The sequence below is a fragment of the Ovis canadensis genome, chromosome 24, assembly GCF_042477335.2.
Source record: "Ovis canadensis isolate MfBH-ARS-UI-01 breed Bighorn chromosome 24, ARS-UI_OviCan_v2, whole genome shotgun sequence".
In the NCBI taxonomy this organism is placed as follows: domain Eukaryota; kingdom Metazoa; phylum Chordata; class Mammalia; order Artiodactyla; family Bovidae; genus Ovis; species Ovis canadensis.
In genome coordinates, this window is record NC_091268.1 from 50710749 (window position 1) to 50729339 (window position 18591).

At 54.0% G+C, this 18591-nt stretch overlaps 1 protein-coding gene across 1 annotated transcript; it reads left to right on the forward strand.

Moving 5' to 3' along the window:
• The first annotated feature begins 10235 nt into the window (after window positions 1-10235).
• Window positions 10236-16881, forward strand: NAT16 (N-acetyltransferase 16 (putative)). The gene is given in 10 exon segments (XM_069569809.1): window positions 10236-10479; window positions 14115-14200; window positions 15252-15349; window positions 15442-15496; window positions 15498-15687; window positions 16211-16242; window positions 16309-16515; window positions 16517-16659; window positions 16661-16755; window positions 16758-16881. Coding segments are annotated over 9 exon segments (939 nt in total). The 5' UTR covers window positions 10236-10479; window positions 14115-14122; the 3' UTR covers window positions 16799-16881.
• Window positions 16882-18591: the final 1710 nt, after the last annotated feature.

Here is an 18591-nt window from a genome sequence, read left to right on the forward strand (position 1 = left end):
CTCTCCAAACAGCCATTTTGCTTTTTTGCATTTCTTTTCCATGAGGATGGTCTTGATCCCTGTCTCCTGTACAATGTCACGAACCTCCGTCCATAGTTCATCAGGCACTCTATCTATCAAGATCTAGGCCCTTAAATCTATTTCTCACTTCCAGTGTATAATCATAAGGGATTTGATTTAGGTCATACATGAATGGTCTAGTGGTTTTCCCTACTTTCTTCAATTTAAGTCTGAATTTGGCAATAAGGAGTTCATGATCTGAGCCACAGTCAGCTCCCGGTCTTGTTTTTGCTGACTGTATAGAGCGTCTCCATCTTTGGCTGCAAAGAATATAATCAATCTGATTTCGGTATTGACCATCTGGTGATGTCCACGTGTAGAGTCTTCTCTTGTGTTGTTGGAAGAGGGTGTTTGCTATGACCAGTGTGTTCTCTTGGCAAAACTCTATTAGCCTTTGCCCTGCTTCATTGTGTATTCCAAGGCCAAATTTGCCTGTTACTCCAGGTGTTTCTTGACTTCCTACTTTTGCATTCCAGTCCCCTATAATGGGAAGGACATCTCTTCTGGGTGTTAGTTCTAAAAGGTCTTGTAGGTCTTCATAGAACCGTTCAGCTTCAACTTCTTCAGCGTTACTGGTTGGGGATAGACTTGGATAACTGTGATAGTGAATGCTTTGCCTTGGAAACGAACAGAGATCATTCTGTCATTTGTGAGACTGCATCCAAGTACTGCATTTTGGACTCTCTTGTTGACCATGATGGCTACTCCATTTCTTCTAAGGGATTCCTGCCCACAGTAGTAGACATAATGGTCATCTGAGTTAAATTCACCCATTCCGGTCCATTTTAGTTCGCTGATTCCTAGAATGTTGACGTTCACTGTTGCCATCTCCTGTTTGACCACTTCCAATTTGCCTGGATTCATGGACCTAACATTCCAGGTTCCTATGCAACATTGCTCTTTACAGCATTAGACCTTGCTTCTATCACCAGTCACATCCACAACTGGGTATTGTTTTTGCTTTGGCTCCGTCCCTTCATTCTTTCTGGAGTTATTTCTCCACTGATCTCCAGTAGCATATGGGGCACCTACTGACCTGGGGAGTTCCTCTTTCAGTATCCTATCATCTTGCCTTTTCATACTTTTCATGGGGTTCTCAAGGCAAGAATACTGAGGTGGTTTGCCATTCCCTTCTCCAGTGGACCACATTCTGTCAGACCTCTCCACCATGACCCGTGCATCTTGGGTGGCCCCACAGGGCATAGCTTAGTTTCATTGCGTCAGACAAGGCTGTGGTCCATGTGATTAGATTGACTAGTGTTCTGTGATTATGGTTTCAGTGTGTCTGCCCTCTGATGCCTTCTCGCAACACCTACTGTCTTACTTGGGTTTCTCTTACCTTGGACAAGGGCTATCTCCTCATGGCCGCCCCTCCTGACCTTGAACATGGAGTAGCTCCTCTCGGCCCTCCTGCGCCCACACAGCCACCGCTCCTTAGGTCCTTAAGCGTAGCCTTAGGTCCACGTAAAATCATTTGCTCAAATAGAGAGAACTGTTGTGAGGATTAAATTATTAAGATTTAAGGACTTAGTACAGAGGTTGGTTATATGAGCCAATGAATTTACTACAATCATCACCTTCATCATCACAGTCAGGGCATGAAGGAAAGGAGATGGTCAATTGAAACAGTCTGAGCAACCTTACGAGGTCATAGCATCCTTTGTCTTGTGTCCATCCTATTTGCTGACTGGCTTTGTCTGGATCCATAACTTAAACGAGAAGAACTTGTTCAAATGTAACTGAGTGCAATTCTGTCTTCTGCCATCTCAGAGTTTATTCAGTGGAACAATTTTTCTTTTGTCACTAGATAAAAATCTCGGCAGTCTTGTAACTTATCTGGGCCCTTCTCAGGTGATAGATGAGTTCTACATTCACTAATGTTGGTACCTAGAAAAGCTCAGTGGGATTAGCAATCAACACTTTGATCTTCATCAAGGACAGAAATTTCCTGTCTAGAGCGAGGGTGAGTTGGCTGCAAGCAGGGGGTGAGAGTGGGGGGGGGGTGCACCTGCTTGGCCAGAAATAGAGGCAGTGGAGGGATGTCATGCAACCCCCTCACTAGCCAGTGAAAAGGGAGCCCCCCAAGTTCTTGATTGCTCTGTCCTAAGGAAGCAATGTGTCCTCTGGGTTCCAGGTCTTTGAAGCTAATTTCTTTTCCTTGTGAGTCTTCTCATAGGTTCTTTGGAGTTTTCCCTTAAGGTCCCCTGGGAACTTCCGTACCTCAGCACTGGTCCCTGGTTTTCTGCCCATGGATTCCATGTAGGTTTCCCTGTAGGAACTCCATCACTTTCCCAGGTCAGAGGATGAGGAGAGAGATGGGAGAGAGGGATGGGGAAAAAAAAAAAACAGCTCCAGGCTTGGGCATCGTGGGCCTGGATACACTTGGAGGGCATCCACTTGTCCACCCTTCTTTCTTGGGTGGGCATATACAGTCAGCCACTCCATTTCTCACACAAGCACAGCCCCTAAACACTGGGGACATCCCCAGGTCCTTAGAGTCTTGACGCCGTTCACCACCAACCTGGTTGACTTCCCCTTTGCAGGTAGGGCTCTAAAAGTCCTCCCTAAATCCCTTTCTCTTTCTTCTCCCAACTCTTATGATGGGGAAGGGGCTCAAGAGTTGCTTTCTCAACCATTGGCTTGAAAACACTGCATATGATCTGGTCTGGCCCTTTTTGGAAAGCAGGACCTAGTTACTATATGTTCATGAAGAGCCCAGACTTCAAGATCAGCATTGTATGTGTTTTCCCCTGGATTCTTACCCTGAGGGGCAAATGGACTCTCTTCAGTGAGAACCAGCTACCAAGAGCTAGGGTGCGAGGATCAGATCTTCCTCCAAGAAGCCCCCTGCCCTTCTTCCCTGTGAGCAGTAGATGCCTTTCTCTGAAGCCGTGGGGTTATGCCAGGTCGTAGGTGAGTAATGAGACCTTTGTATAGGAGTAGGGGTTGGGGCAATGGCACCCCACTCCAGTACTCTTGCCTGGAAAGTCCCATGGACAGAGGAGCCTGGTGGGCTGCAGTCCATGGGGTCGCTAAGAGTTGGACACAACTGAGCGACTTCCCTTTCAGTTTTCACTTTCATGCATTGGAGAAGGAAATGGCAACCCACTCCAGTGTTCTTGCCTAGAGAATCCCAGGGACAGGGGAGCCTGGTGGGCTGCTGTCTATGGGGTCGCACAGAGTCAGACACGACTGAAGCAACTTAGCAGCAGCAGCAGCAGGGGTTGGGGAGAGAGGAGGGGACTTCATCTCCCATCAGTTCTTTGCCTGAAATCCAAGACCGACAAAACTGGAGTTGCCGGGGTTGCCGGGGGGATGGCCCGAGTCTGGAGACGAGCAGAAGAAGTCAAGGAGTCCAGTGAGAAAGTGAGACAAGCCCCAGAGGTAGAGATGTAATCAAAGCGGAAAAGTGTTCCCAAGACCTGTGATGCCAGTTGAGCAGGTTTCTTAGAAAAGGGGCCAGATTTGATCCCAATGGAGAGACAAGAGTCTGAAGGGGACATGACCCTCCATGGAAAGCATCTGGGTCGGGGAGGGGCCACCACATGACGCAGAAAAGCACAGGAAGGTCAAGATCAGGCTTCTGGGTCTGGAAGGGAGACTTGGCATCCAGAGGTGAGTGGGCCAAAGAGGATGTGTTGTTACTGCTGAGGGTTTTGGGAAGTGAGCTGGGTCACGAAACTTGGAAACACGACAGGTGTGCCGCTCCCTTTAATGTCCCTCCAGGGTCCACTTGAGTCAGGTAAATGCCACTTGGTGATGACTAGTCAGCTTGGCATCCTGTCCCATGTGACCAGTCACAGGCTGCCTCCTCCACCACCATCCCCCTTCTAAGTGTGCCCTTCTCTCCAGGAAGCCGTCCAAAACAGGGAGGAAGCCATAGGCCATGCTTCTCACCCATTACTGAGCCTCCCCAGGCAAGCTCTGCTGCCATGCTCTGACCCCAGCCTCTCTAAGGGTACAGGAAATGTCCCCTCACTCCCTTTTCCCTCCTGTCATCTGGCTTTCTAGCCCTCCCGCAGCAGACATCTGTCTTGGGTGAGACTTGGTCTAAGGAGCTGCAGCCTGGCATGGAGAAGGGTAGAGAGTCCCGGTGGCAGGGCCCTGGCACAGCCTCCTGCTGGTCCATGCAGACCACAGACCACATCTGGGCAAGGGGCACAGCTCGCTGGACCGAGGTACCAGGCAAATCATTTCAAATGGCTTTTCTTTTTAGAACACTTTAGGGAGTGATGGATGTGCTCACTGTCTTCTTAAAAAACTATGCATGTTTATCTGTTTATTTGGCTGTGTAGGATCTTAGTTGCAGCATGTTGATTTCAGCAGTTCTGTCGCTCAGGCTCTTCAACTGTGACACACGAGCTCTGCCAGGCCAGAGTTGCAAGTCTCAGGAGTTGTGTGGGCTTAGCTGCTCTGCAGCATGTGGGATCTTTGATCCCCATCCAGGGGTCCGACTTGTGTCCCCTGTATTGCACAGTGCCTTCGTCACCACTAGACCACCGGGGGAGTGCCCAGAATGGCGTTTTGCACAGCAGTCCCAGCAGCTGCTGTCATGTGGGTTCCAAACTTGGAACGAAAGCCCCTCAACTCAACTGTCAGCCTGGCCGATGGATTCAGACTCAGGCCCAGGCCCTCACAGGAATCAAGATGAAACAGGACAAGTTTGAGCCCAGGCCTCAGAGGAGGCAGCTTGGTCCTTCTGGTTCCAGCCTCCAGGTCCTGGGTCCTCAAAGAAAAGTGTGCCACGTGGCTGCCCTGGTGCTGTGACACTGATCATTTTGGGGGAGCAGAGATAGGACAGCGTTGGATGACATATATTTCCAAGGAGAGGCTTGACAAAGAACCTGGGTTTGTGGACCCAGAGTGGTCCACGGACCATCTCAGCACCGATGGGGAAGCACTAGAGAGAAAGGGCCACTGAGTGGTCAGCACAGAAAGAGCATCCAGCAGCGAGTCCCACAGACCTGGCACCAGCAACTGACCGTGACCTTGGCCAAGTCACTTAACCTTCCAAGCTTCAGTTTCCCCCTGGTACAGTGGAGCTGCTTACTTCAGAGTTGTGGGATCTTTAAACTTTTTACTGAAATATAACACAGTGAAGTGAAAATGTTAGTCCCTCAGTCATGTCCAACTCTTTGAGACCCCGTGGACTGTAGCCCGCCAGGCCTCCTCTGTCCATGGAATTCTCCAGGCAAGATACTGGAGTGGATAGCCATTCTCTTCTCCAAAGGATCTTTCCAACTGAGGGATCGAACCTGGGTCTCCTGCATTACATGCGGGTTGTTTTGTTTTTAACCATCTGATCCATCAGGGAAGCCCCTCACCGGGAGCCCTGTGAGCCGAGTCGCCAGGGCACTAGCTGAGTTTCTCATCAACTGAGCTTGCACAGGATGGTCCTGGGAAGTGCGTGAGGTGCACTCACGCTTCTAGGACAGCAGCTCTGGCATCTCTGTGTGTGGATTGAGGAGAACTGCCACCCACTGGCTCCCCCGCTACACAACCCTCGGACTTCTCTTCTGGGTGCCTGCCCACTCACCCAGCAGGGAGCCAGGAACAAACATCTGGAAGGCATTTGAGAGAAAGCAGAGATGGGTCAGCACGGGGAAGGGCTTGCCTGGAGCGGAGCCTTTAGAAATGGTAGAGGAGTTGACCCAGGAGGCTGGAGGAGGTTAAGGGAGATTAGAGCATCTTTACAGCTGTTTGGGAAGCTCCAGCCCCAGATAGAATCCCGCTGGGTCAGACTTCAGCCCTGCGCCGGGGGCCATGCCCACTCAACCGCTGCACATGCAAGCCCCAATGTGGGCTTCTCCCCACTTCTCCTACTGGTCCTTTCACCTGAGCTCTAGCCCTGTGTGTCCTCCCCAACTGCTCATCCCTCTGGCCCCGAAAAGCCAAAATGTGTGTGTGTGTGTGCGTGTGTGTGTGTGTGTTAGTCGCTCAGTCATGTTCAACTCTTTGTGATACCAAGGACTATAGCCTGCCAGGCTCCTCTGTCTGGGGAATTCTCCAGGCAAGAATACCGGAGTGGGTTGCCATTCTCTTCTCCAGGGGATCTTCCTGACCCAGGGATGGAACCTGGTCTCCTGCATTGCAGGCAGATTCTTTACCATCTGAGCCATCAGGGAAGCCAAAAAAGCCAAGCTATCTACAGGCAAAGCCTAGAATCTTTGTATCCAATGAGCTCTATACCTGCTGCCATCATTCAACATCAGACAACAGGCAACAATCAGACAACATCATTCCCTGGTTCCATGTTGGGGATGCCAGAATCACCTTCACCTCCTTCCTCTCTCTGCACCTTCCAGAACGCCAGTCACACTTCCTGGCCTCCTGGCTTCGTAGCTTCTTCTCTTACTCCAGGCCCCCATCTCTCCCGTGGACTTCCTCTGTGACCACTCTTCGGTGAGCAGAGGTCTTGCCTCTCATCTCCCATCTAACTTCTTTTCACGCTGGCAAGATGACAGATGGCTTTTCTTAAAACACTGCTTTCATCATGTCATTGTCCCCACTCACTGGTGCTGGCTCCTCACTGTTAGAAGGTATGAACTCCTCGGCACAGCATTTGAGACACTCCACAAACAGAGCCCAGCCCAGACACACAAAAGTACTGTCTGCTTGTGTCTGGGGTTGCATCCACTGAGACGTGGTCTTTGTGCAAACTAGAAAAGGAGTTTTCCTGGGCAATAACAAACATTTGCTGTGTGAGCATTTCTTTGGGGAAATGTACATGCCAGGTGCATGGAGAGAAGATGGATCACTAGACTTCCTAAAGGATCTATTCTCAGAGCCATTAATGAGCTTCCTTGCACCATTTCTCCTTCCGTGTATCTCAATAATGACTCCCTGAACTCCGTGAGTTCTCCTCCGATCTGGAAGAGCCTAACTTACGAATCCAAGCCTTATTGTTGTTGTACTGTCACAAATCATGTCCACCTCTTTGCAACCCAGTGGACTGTAGCATGCCAGTCCATATCCTCCGTGACCTACATGCAGGATGCCGAGCTCCTCTGTCCTCCACTGTCTCCCAGAGTTTACTCAAATTCATGTCCATTGAGCCTGTGATGCTATCTAACCATCTATCTCATCCTCTGCCCCCCACTCTTCTCCTTTTGCCTTCAGTCTCTCCCAGCATCAATCTCTTTTCCAATGAGTTGGCTCTTTGCATCAGGTGGCCAAAGTATTGGAGCTTCAGCTTCAGCAGCATTCCTTTCAATGAATATTCAGGGTTGATTTCCTTTAGGATTGACTGGTTTGATCCCCTTGCCTTGTAAGCACAGCCTTTTGGCAGGACGTCTTCCTTCCCTGACATTCTTCGTGTAGCCACCAGAGGGCACCCTCTACTCACAAGGCAAATCTGTCACTTTGTTGCTTAAAGCCGTTGGCTGACTGGCCAGTCCCAGTCTACAGGATGGGTGCAACCCAGCATTGCTTGTTCTTGCAAAGCAAGCTGTTTCTCAGCTCTGGGCTTAGCTCAGGTTTCCCTTCCCGCAGGAGGGACCCTGCCCTCCTTTGTTATCTGGCGAGGAGTTTTTGAGTTTCAGTTTGGGTCTCACTTCCAGTATATATCCTTCTACCTGCCAACCTGCCAAGCTGGTCCAGGACACCTTCCCCTCTGCATCCACGCTGCACTTCCTGAAGATCTAGCACTGTCTTCTATGTTGCTTTAAAATATCAATTTACAAAAGAGCTGGATAGCTTCAGCGTTAAGAACAATAACTGCGCTGGATTGCATCACATTACTTTGTGTTTTAGTCACTAAGTCGTGTCTGACTCTTTGCAACCCCATGGACTGTAGCCCACCAGGTTCCTCTGTCCTTGGGATTTCCCAGGCAAGAATACTGGAGTGGGTTTGTCATTTTCTACTCGAGGATCTTCCCGAGCCAGGGATCAAACCCATATCTCCTGCATGGACACGTGGATTCTTTACCATTAAGCCACCTGGGACACCCTAATGCATTACATTAAGCTTGCTTAAAATCCATGAGTTCATAATGGTCCTGAAAGTTAATAATTGATCACCATTGAAGGATGCTGGGGAACCATCACATTATTTTAAAAGTTAACAAATAAAGGGAGAAATTCAAGCATTTATCCAGTCTTTCCATCACAAACTATCTCTGAGAGTAATCATAGTAAAAGAGAACAAATTTCCTTTTATAAGCATATTCCAGTTTGGGGAGGGGGGAGAAGAAAAAACAGAAAGAACAAGAATATCACTATTTTGCAGCCCCTAACAACTGATTGGATTTAAATCTTGAGCATTCATATCTGAGAAAATTCCAATAATGCAACCATATTTGAGCCTTTTATAGAATAATGCCGGAGAAGGCAATGGCACCCCACTCCAGTACTCTTGCCTGGAAAATGCCATGGATGGAGGAGCCTGGTGGGCTGCAGTCCATGGGGTCGCTAAGAGTTGGACACGACTGAGCGACTTCCCTTTCACTTTTCACTTTCATGCATTGGAGAAGGAAATGGCAATCCACTCCAGTGTTCTTGCCTGGAGAATCCCAGGGACAGGGGAGTCTGGTGGGCTGCCGTCTATGGGGTCGCACAGAGTCGGACATGACTGAAGCGACTTAGCAGCAGCATAGAAGAATGCAGCACCACCTATAGATTGGACAGGAGAAAACTGGAACTTTGGGAAACTTTCCATTCTGATTGGTTGAGAGAACTGGAGGTGGGTGAAAGTTGGACCAATCCAAGCATTTCTGATCACAGAGGGGAGGCTTCAGGAGAAAGGCGAGGAATGAGAGTGGCCTCTCCATTCTGCCACTGGTGACTTTTTCCTCCATCTTTTAGCTTTTTGAGGTCCTTTCGCATGAATGAACATATTCCACCATAACCGCAGCTTTATGAGATGCATAGTGTGTTAGCAGCTTCAAAAATCAGAAATGGGGGAGACTTACCTATTGGCTTGCTTGGCTTTGAACTGAAGAGATGACTCTGATCCCTTTAACTCTTGGGGTGGCTTTGCTGGCGGGAGTCCGGGAACTTCTTCAAATCCTCCATCTTGTCACATTAGCTCAGCCAATGGGATACGATTACCAGGTTGCAGAGCAAACACCTTGGAAAGAGTGAAACTAGAAAGAGGTAGGTGAGAGGTCAGCTTTGGTGGGAAGAGGGAGCATGGGAGCTGGGCAGGAGGTGGGAGGAGGGACAAGGGAGGGTGTCCCAGCCTCAGTATCACTGTGCGGGTTTTAAAGGACGTTCACATCCATCACTTTCCTGGCTCCTTGCAGGTACAACTGCAGGTGTTTTACCTCACTTCATGGGGGTGGGGAGCTCCCACCAGGAGTTAAGAGTCTGGGCCACTAGCTTGTTAGAGTCAGAGGCGGCCCTGCAGTCCCTCCAGTTCCAATCGGCTCGCTGGGCCCTTCCTTCCACCCACCGGGGTCAGCCCAGGAGCCCGGCCGTGCGCACAGAGGTCTGTGTTCGTGTACTCGGATGCCCACAGGTATCCCTGGAAGTCCACAGGTGTACGGCCCCGTGCACTCGTGCTGCCCCGTGGGGGCCTTGCGGCCTGACGGCGGGAGAGATGCCGGCGGCTGAGCGGAGCTGGGCGAGGCTGCTCGGCGACCCCGGGGCGCGGGGGTCATCTGGCCCAGAGCAGGCCTCGCTCTGCTCCTTTCCGTGTCCCGCTTCTGCCTCTTGGGGTCTCCTCCCTTCCCAACCGTCTTGGGTTTCCCGTTTCCCCTGTCGGCTTCTCCGACCTGGGCAGGGTGTTCGGCTCCGTGTCCCCTTTCCAGCTGCTCTTACTAATCTGGCGGCCAGAGATCGGAGAGCCTGGCTGACTTTGCTGGGGGGCCTGGAGAAGGGGAACTTGGCGGCGGGGTGAACTCCCGGGACCGAACTTAAAGATGCTGCTGGCACGATGCGATAACTCTGTCACTCCACTCCACCAAAACTCAAGACACCTCCCCACCCTCAGTCCCGCTCCCCACCGGGGACAAGGGGAGGGGGCCTCATCTGCAACGCTAGAGGCCACCCAGCTGCGCCCACCTCACCGCCCAGGGCAGCTCCGCTTTCCCCCGCGCCCCGCCACCCCATCTCCTGCCCCGCGCCCCAGCCAGCCCCCGGCCGCAGCACAGTCCGCTCCAGATCCGCGCCGGGTTTCCTTCGCATCGCTGGGGTCTCCGCCCCTCCGAGCGCCGCCGCCGGGGCCGAGCCGGAGCGTAGCGGCGGGTGCCACCCGCACCGCCCGAATCCCGAAGCGCTGGGAACCCGAGCCCGCGAGCCGGTCTGAGCGGTGGTGCTGACCCCGCCTTCTATGAGAACTCCGAGTCGGGACCGGACGGCGCGGCCGGATCCCCGCGCCTCATCGGAATTTGACCCTCGGAGCTCCGAGGGGACCCCTCTCTTTGCGGCCGGCCTCGATCGGCTTCTCAGCACCCCGGCCCTGGCCCTAGCTCGGGAGAGGTAGGGGGATGCAGCGGGGCCTGGGGGCGGGAGGCTGGCGTGCTCCTCCCCCGCGGGATGGGGACAGCGGAAGGCCACGCCCCCCCAGGAGAAGCAGGCCGCCGCGCCCCCTACTGCCCAACCCCTGCCAGTCCCGGGGATGATAGTAACTTGAGACCCGACTTTGTTCAGATGTTCAGAGCGCCTTCCCTCCTTCACCCCATCATCATTTGGCTCCTACCGTTCCCCAGAGTCTGGCAGTGTCCGGGGGGACCCTTGCCAAGTAGCTTCTTTTGGGATCTCCCTGCCTCCTGCTTCCCCAACAGACCGGGACGACCCTCCAGTACAGCACCCCCTCTCCATGATTCTGGCCCTCTGGGGCCCCAGGCACCCCCCCTCCCCAGCTCCACGGTGTTCCCCATCCCCTGCCTCTGCCCCCACTTCACCTTGTCACCTCTTACTTGACCCCTTTCCCCACCACACACCCGCTGGGAGAAGGGGGTGTGTCACTCCGCTTTCCATTTCTGATCTCTTTGGGGAGGGGGTGCAAGCTAGAAAGGTTTGTTTGGTTTGTTTTTTTTTTTTCTTTTTGCGTCTACTGGGCTCTGAATCACCAGGTGTCTTGTCTGTGACTCATTATCCGTGCCCCCCAGATCCTCTCTTGATGGCCTTTGTCTCCTTTCTGGCTCAATTCTGATCCTTGTCTCTCTTTTCTTTGGGCGCTTCGTGTAGCCGCCGTCTCTTTGTCCCTGCCTTTCCTCTCTCCGTTTGTCTTCCAGCTCAGAGAAGCTGCGACCTCAGCGGCATTAATATTTCAGGTGTGCGGGGTGAGGGAGGAGGGGAGAGGGGATTGGGCTCCTGGCATGCCCAGGGATGACTACAGTTATCCTCTCACCAGTGTGGATCATTCATATCTATGAGACTGAGAGAATGGATACAAGGATGATAAGGAAAATGCTGCCCCCTTTCCTGGAACCTGGCCCCAGGGGTGCTTGGACTACATCTCCCATAGTGCCCTGGGGCATAGGGCTGCCTCCGCCTCTGCCTCCACACCTAATGGCAGTTATAATTCAAGGAGCCAGGTTGGAGGGTGGGAATGGATCAGAGTGTGTAACAAGGGTTGTGGGGGCCAGCTGGTTGTTTTGGCTTGGCCTGGACTCCCTAACGCACTTTTACCGCAGCACCCACCTCCCCCAAGGCTTATGGACTTTGGAACCTCTCCAGCTCCTGCAAGGGAATAGGAGTAGAGAGTGCTGGGGAGAAAAGAAGCAGGGTGGCTGGGCAGGCTCCCTCTCCTTCCCTGTGGCCCTGGGAATCCCCTCCCCTTATACATGTCCGTATCTGAGATGTAGACACACTCTTTGGAAACAGTCTCCCCGTCTTGAAAGAGAGAGGGAAACCAACGTCCCGTTGCATGAGCGGCTGTCTTCAGGTGGCTCACATTCTGCCCGCTTTGGGCAGCAGTGGAGAATTGTTGGAGTTATCACTGAATTGCCAGCTTGTATCTTCCAGGGATTCAGGAACTGCTGGTGAGGTTGTCTGGAAATCCAAATGGGAGCCTCAAGCTAACCTACTCATCTCTGGGACCCGTCATTCCTAGAGCCTGGCATGAGGAGTCTGATTGATCTCATTTTTGGCATAGAAATTGCTGACAGTGGAGAGATGGCAGTGAGGGTTCCTCTCGCAAGCTCATCTCTCGTTCTGAGTCAGCTTAGCCCTTAGCACTTGGAACCTTTGACTCCTGCCAAGGACCTATCCTTGCTCTTCAGGCTGGGGTCAGAGATCTCCCCACTGGCCTCAGAGCCAGGAAAATGGAACTTTTTGCCTGGCTTTGCCCAAGCTGAGTCACCTTAGGCAAGATCTTAACCATCTTGGGCCTCGATTGATTTTATCTCCATGAAAGGATAGAGCCAGATGGTCCCTGATGGCCCTAAGATCCTAAGATCCTCTGAGCCTGTGCTTCCCCTCCCCCTTTTATGATACTGGCCTGAGCTATCTGACCACACCCTAGCTTACATGGCAGAGCCTTGAGCATCAACATTAGACTGAAAGAAAAAAAAAAGGAGATGGAGCCCTTGTTTGAAACTTGCTGGTATAGGAAGCACATTGTGTTTACATAAGCCATGTTTGCGATATGGAAACTAAACTGAAAGTGAAAGTCGCTCAGTCGTGTCCACCTCTTTGTGACCCCATGGACTATGGAGTCCAGGGAATTCTCCAGGCCAGAATACCTGGAGTGGGTAACCGCAGGGGATCTTCCCAACCCAAGGATCAAACCCAGGTCTCCTGAATTGCAGGCGGATTCTTTACCAGCTGAGCCACCCCTTGCTGGTTCCATCTCCCAAACCCATGTCATGTTCTGTAAGGCTGAGGCAGCCCTGTGCCCCAGGGCACTATGGGAGACGTAGTTCAAGCACCCCCTGGGCCAGGTTCCAGGAAAGGGGGCAGCATTTTCCTTATCATCCTTGTATTCATTCTCTCAATCTCAAATTAATATCGCCCCCCACAAAGTAGCTGGCATGTGTGTCCCCTGGGATGTTGGTTACTGAGGCTTATGTAGGTTACATGAGGGAACAGTTCTACCTGGCTGAAAGAGGAGGGGATTTGATTGGCTTATTTTGTTGGTCTGGAGAAGAGAGGTCTAGCAATGAGGAGTCATCTGGCCTTGGGCAGGGAGCTTTCTCTTTGGCCCTGCCCCTGAGCAGGAGGGGGGAAGAAGAATTGGATGCCAAAGGCGTAGCAGATACACAAGGTTCTGACCCAAAAAGGAGACTTGGAGGAATGGGAAGAGCAGGGGCAGCCTGAGTGGGACATGAAGCAAGGATCACAGGAAGAAATTTCCAAAAAAGAAGAGAGAGAGAAGGGAAGGGACTGCATCTCTAGAGGTGAAGTCAGTGGGGAGAGGGCATAGGTAATCTTGGCGGATATTTGTTTGCTGAAGCTCCAACAGAGCTCTTTTCAAAATAATCACCTAGCCCTGGAATGGAGCCAAGTCTCCCTCTGGAAAAGGAGGGAACAGCCTCAAAGAGGAAGGAAAGGGCGGTTTTGATTACCCTGAGAGGAACGGCTTGACATTTTCTAATAGAACTGTCCATCTGTCCACTCCTTAATTTATGTTTGAATATGTGGGGTGGGGGCCACTGGGGCAGCGATATGGAGAGATCTGATGTCTACACCCCCACTCTTTGTTCTGGAATGAGCAGCAGTGGGAGCCGGGGCAGTTGAACCCTCTCCTTCCCCTCTTTCTGCCAGCTGGGAGGAGCCCTGGAGGGAGTGGAGGTGATGGGAATTTCTTCACCTGTGTTCTGCAGAGAGGTGGTGTGGCCCTTGAAGGGGGGTGGGGTCCCTCTATTATCCCCCAGGGGCCTTCTGTTCTTAATCTCAGTTCTGGGGGTGACCAGGGTGATCAGGGATGAAGGAATTCAGGGGGTCCTGAGTGTGTGAAGAGCATCCCAGAGGGTGGAACAACGCAAGATTGGGAGCTCTAGGAGCTGGTGGTGGGAGGGGAGCTGCCGGCCCTCTATTCCCAGGGTCTGTGAGAAGAGAAGGGGTGTTTAAGTAGGAAGGGCTTGTGTGGATCGCATGGAGGGGGCCTGCTGTGGAAACGGGGGTGGGGGGGGCTCTGACCCCCGCACTGGGTTCTCTCTTTTCTGCAGGATCATGCATGACACTGGAAGGCAGCAGTGATGGAGCCACCTCAGAGGTTTCTAAGCCGGAAAAAGACATGGAGCCAGATGCAGAGGTATGCTCAGAGATCCCAGGAGGCCAGGGCCAAGTCCAATCCCAGATCAGGGCTTGAGGCTGAGTTCAAGCTCCCAGGCTAGGGACTGAGTCAGGACCTGAGGCCAAGGCCAAGTCCCTGGGTCCAAGCCCAGTTCTGGATGGGGGAATGAGGCCGAGGCTGGCCCTTTGGACTTCATGAGGAATTTCGCTCAGTCGTGTCTGACTCTTTGCGACCCTGTGGACTGTAGCCTACCAGGCTTCTACCTCCATGGAATTCTCCAGGCAAGAATACTGGAGTGGGTTACCATTTCCTTCTCCAGGGGATCTTCCCGACCCAGGGATCGAACCCGTGTCTCCCACATTGGAGGCAAATGCTTTAACCTCTGAACCACCACGGAGTGGCCACAGAAAGGGGATTTGAAGAGGTGTTGACCATCTCGGGTGTCGGTATGTGTTGGGGGCGGGGTGGGGGCCATTGACGGTGACCTCGACTACCTTCCCAGCCGCTTCCACAGCTGGCTCTAGGAGGAACCGGTGAGATCCGAGGGTTCGGGAGGCAGGTGAAAAGGGAGTTGGGTGCATGGGACTTGGGAGAGGACGAATGGAGCCTCTCCTCGGCCCTGGACCGTTTGCTAAGGAAATAGAATCGGCTTTTGGAACCAAAGAGTAGGGCGTGTGAATCCAGGGGCCTGGTCAGTGACGGTGGGTGTGGGGTGTGTAGAGTTGGAACGGCCGAAGAACCCGAGAGAAGGATCACAGCTTCAGTATTTTAGGATTCTTTTGAGGAGTTTCTGGGGGTAAGAACACACAAAAAGGGGAGCAGTCAAGAAGGAGGAGTCTGGGGATGGAAGCAGCCGGAATGGGGTCCGGACCCCTGAGTAGACTGAACTCTCCCAGCAAAGAGAGCCTGGATACAGGGCTGGCTCAGAGATGGGCTGGGGGCGGGGCTAAGAGGCAGCGGGGCGTGGCAAGCGCCGGGGTGGAGCCAATGCGAGGGGGCGTGGCGAACGGGCAGGGGTCTGGAGCATCTCAAGCGGTGAAATAGACGCCCGGGAATGATCTTTCTGCAGGCTCTCGAATCCGAGAACCGGGTGCTGAGGAGAGCTCCTTGGGCAGGTCACAGGTCTGGCCTGGCTCCCCGGGGGAATGACGACGGAGTGCTCAGCTTGTGAGAAGAGGCGAGTCCTTTGAATGGAGAGCCCCGTCGGAGAGCAACCCCCCCGCCACACACACACAATGGCCTCGGTCTTAGATCGAGAGGGAGTCGGTACACGAGATCGACGCCGGGGAGACGGCGCTGGCGGAGGGACTGCGCAGTGGCGTCCCCGGAGCGCGGCAAGAGGGTGGCCCGGCTGCTAGAGCACTTCTGTTCGCAGCTGGTAAGAGACAGCACCCGGGGGATCAAAGTGGCACGACTCACCAGGGACAATCAGTTGGGGCCCCAGGGGCTGAAGAAATTCCGCCTAATCACCAAGCAGAACAAAGGAGCTCGGAGGGCCGGGCCGGGCCTCTCCTCAAGGGCCTCCGGGCTTTGTCCCCTCTCCTGCAGTCTGTCACCGCCTTTCTTTCGCGGCCCGCTCTGCCCAGTGGAGGCGCCTATGAGCCCTGCCCTGGGAATCCCAGTCCTTACCCAGGCCTTGCTGCCCAGGGAAAATCAAACAGCTTCCACTTCCAATCTTTAAACCCTTGATCCTTACCCTGGGAGGCTGGAGCCCAGGCGTCCAGGCTTCGTGACCCTGCCTCCCCTACATGGGTCCCGCCTCGGTCTAGGGACCGAAGCATCCTAATCTGAGCCTTTGTCCTTTACCTCCGCCTCCCCCATCCTACCGCGATCAGGGGCCTCCTGCGATCAGCTTCCCCTGATTCCACTGTTGAGGCCCACATCCCCAGTTCCCCTCGGGGAGCCAGGTATTCGGAGGCCTTGCCCCTGGTTCCTCCATGCTCCCCACCCAGCCTCGCACCGTCGGCCCTCCCCCGGGACCCAGATGGGAGCCCATGGGTGTGACTGTGGAAGTGAAGATGCCAAGAGGCGCCAGGCTCTCAGCTCTCCCGCCGCCCAGAGCCGTGCTCGCTGGTGCCCCACGCAGGGCATCCTTTTGGTCCAAGTCAACTTGTAGGCGCTGCTAGGCCTCCGGCGTCTTCTCGCAGCTGCCCGGGGAGGCCTTATGGAAGGCTGGCGGCGACCTGGCACGCCTCCCTCCTGCTGTTGCCCTCCTTGCAGCGCGACAGGAGAAACCATCCCAGGAGTGGCCGCCCTACTGGCCGAGTGAGAGTAACCTGCGCCTCCTGGCGGCCAAAGGCCTGGAGTGGCGCGTGGACAGCCGCGCGCGCCCGAGCGGTGCTCACGCTGTGCACGCGCCCTTTCCGCATCCCTCTCCGCGGCGACAGCACGTGGCGCTACCTCCGCATCGACGCCTTCAGCAGCGACGGTGCGCAAAGGCAGAGCCAGCTTCTGTGGCATCTGCAGCTCCAGAGCCCATTTCAGCCTCAGCATCGTGTGCCAGCTCTGCCCGGCGCCCCAGTTGTGGTCACAGGTGGCTGACTTCCATCAGGCTCGCTGGGGGCTCGCGCTGGTCAAGGTTATACTGAACAGTACTTGCTGGAAGCCGACAACTAAGGCCTCTCCAGTCGAGTTGGAGAGGAGAGAAGGTGCACTTTAGACCCACCTCCTTGCGCGGATCCCTGCCCCCGCCCAAGCCCTGCCCCTACTGTTTTCAAGTTCCGCCCTGCTCTTGGTCCTCAGTCTGTTGTTCAGCCGCTCAGTCGTGTCCGACCTTTGGCGACCCCATGGGCTGCAGCTCGCCAGGCTTCCCTGTCCATCACCATCTCCCCAAGCTTGCTCATATTCATGTCCAGTGAGTCGGTTTTGCCATCCAACCATCACGTCCTCTGTCGTCCCCTTCTCCTCCTACCTTCAATCTTCCCAGAATCAGGGTCTTCTCCAGTGAGTCGGCCCTGTGCATCAGGTGGCCAAAGTATTGGAGCTTCAGCTTCAGCATCAGTCCTTCCAGTGAACATTCAAGATTAATTTCCTTTAGGATTGACTGGTTGGATCTCCTTGCAGTCCGAGGGACTCTCAGGAGTCTTCTCCGACACCACAGTTCAAAAGCATCAACTCTTCCTCTCTCTGACGCCTGCACTTCCCCGCGGTCTGTTCCTCCCTTCCCTTTTCCCCTTACCTCTCTGCCATCTGGACTCTAGCGCCCCCAAATGCAGTTGCCCACACCTCGATCTGAACCGCCGAGTTTGGGGGAGCCACTTACTGTCCACCCATCCTCTTTCCCGGCCAAAGAATGAGTTCCTTCACAGCTTCAGAGCCTTTCCCAGTCGGCGCCCCGGCCTAGGAATGGACTTTGCTCTTTCCGGCTTATCCCTTCTGCCCCCTCTTGGAGGGAAGCTGGCAGAAGTGCGCGCAACGCCCGGCGCCCAGCCGACAGCTCAACCGCCCAATTCATACTATTTTTCTTCCTCCCCATTTTTCTCAGGCCCTCAGAGCTTGCCTCGCGCTCCTCCCTCGCCCAGTCTTAGCCTCCTGTGCCTGGACCTCTCTTAGTTCTCCATTTCTCATTTACCTGCACCTCCCCCCGCCCCCCGCACACACCCCCCCCCGCACACACCCCCCCTCGCCATTCCCGTTCCCTATGAACCCTTCCTCACCCTCTGTGTGTAATATGGAGAAAGACTCTGTAAAGGAAATATATTTATAATGCTCCACCTCCATCTGGCCCCTGCTTATGCTCTGGCAATGCACCTTTCTGAGGCTGCCTCCCCTGACTAGGGTTTCCCCCAGCTTTGCAGGATTTTGCTGGCTCCCTTCCCTATGCCACCAACTGGGAGCCTGAACCAGGCCTGTGAATCAGAGAGTCCCGGGTGGGGAGTCTGGTATAGCAGAGGGCAGGTCCCAGAGCCTGGTGTGAGGCTATCTCGTCCTTCTAGCCGGGCTGCCTTCTAGCACAACTGGAACCCCCACCTCCAGATATTTCTGGACGCCCCTCCCATCCTCTTAACGCTTTCTGTGGACTTTGACAGTCTTCTATTTAAATGCAAGTAGTAACAGCTGCATTTGCACAGCGCTGTCTCCACCACGGGATCCTGACGTCTCCCGCAGAGGGAGGACACGGAGGCTCCGAAAGACCCGAGTGACTTCCAAGTGGCTCACAATAGCTGGGAGCCTGGCAAGGACTAGAAACCAGGTGTCCCCAGACCAGAGCACAGGTCAGAACCTCACTGTAGCTGGAGCTTCCTGTTGGACAATGGACAGTCATTGTCCAAAGGGAGTCACTGAGAGCCGGCACGGCGGGGTGGGGGTGGGGGGTGGGGTGGAATCAAAGACGTGAACAGCGGAGGGCGACAGGGGGTGCACCGGGGTGGGCCAAGGGGACAGCCTCTGTTCCCCCACTTTCCCCCGTT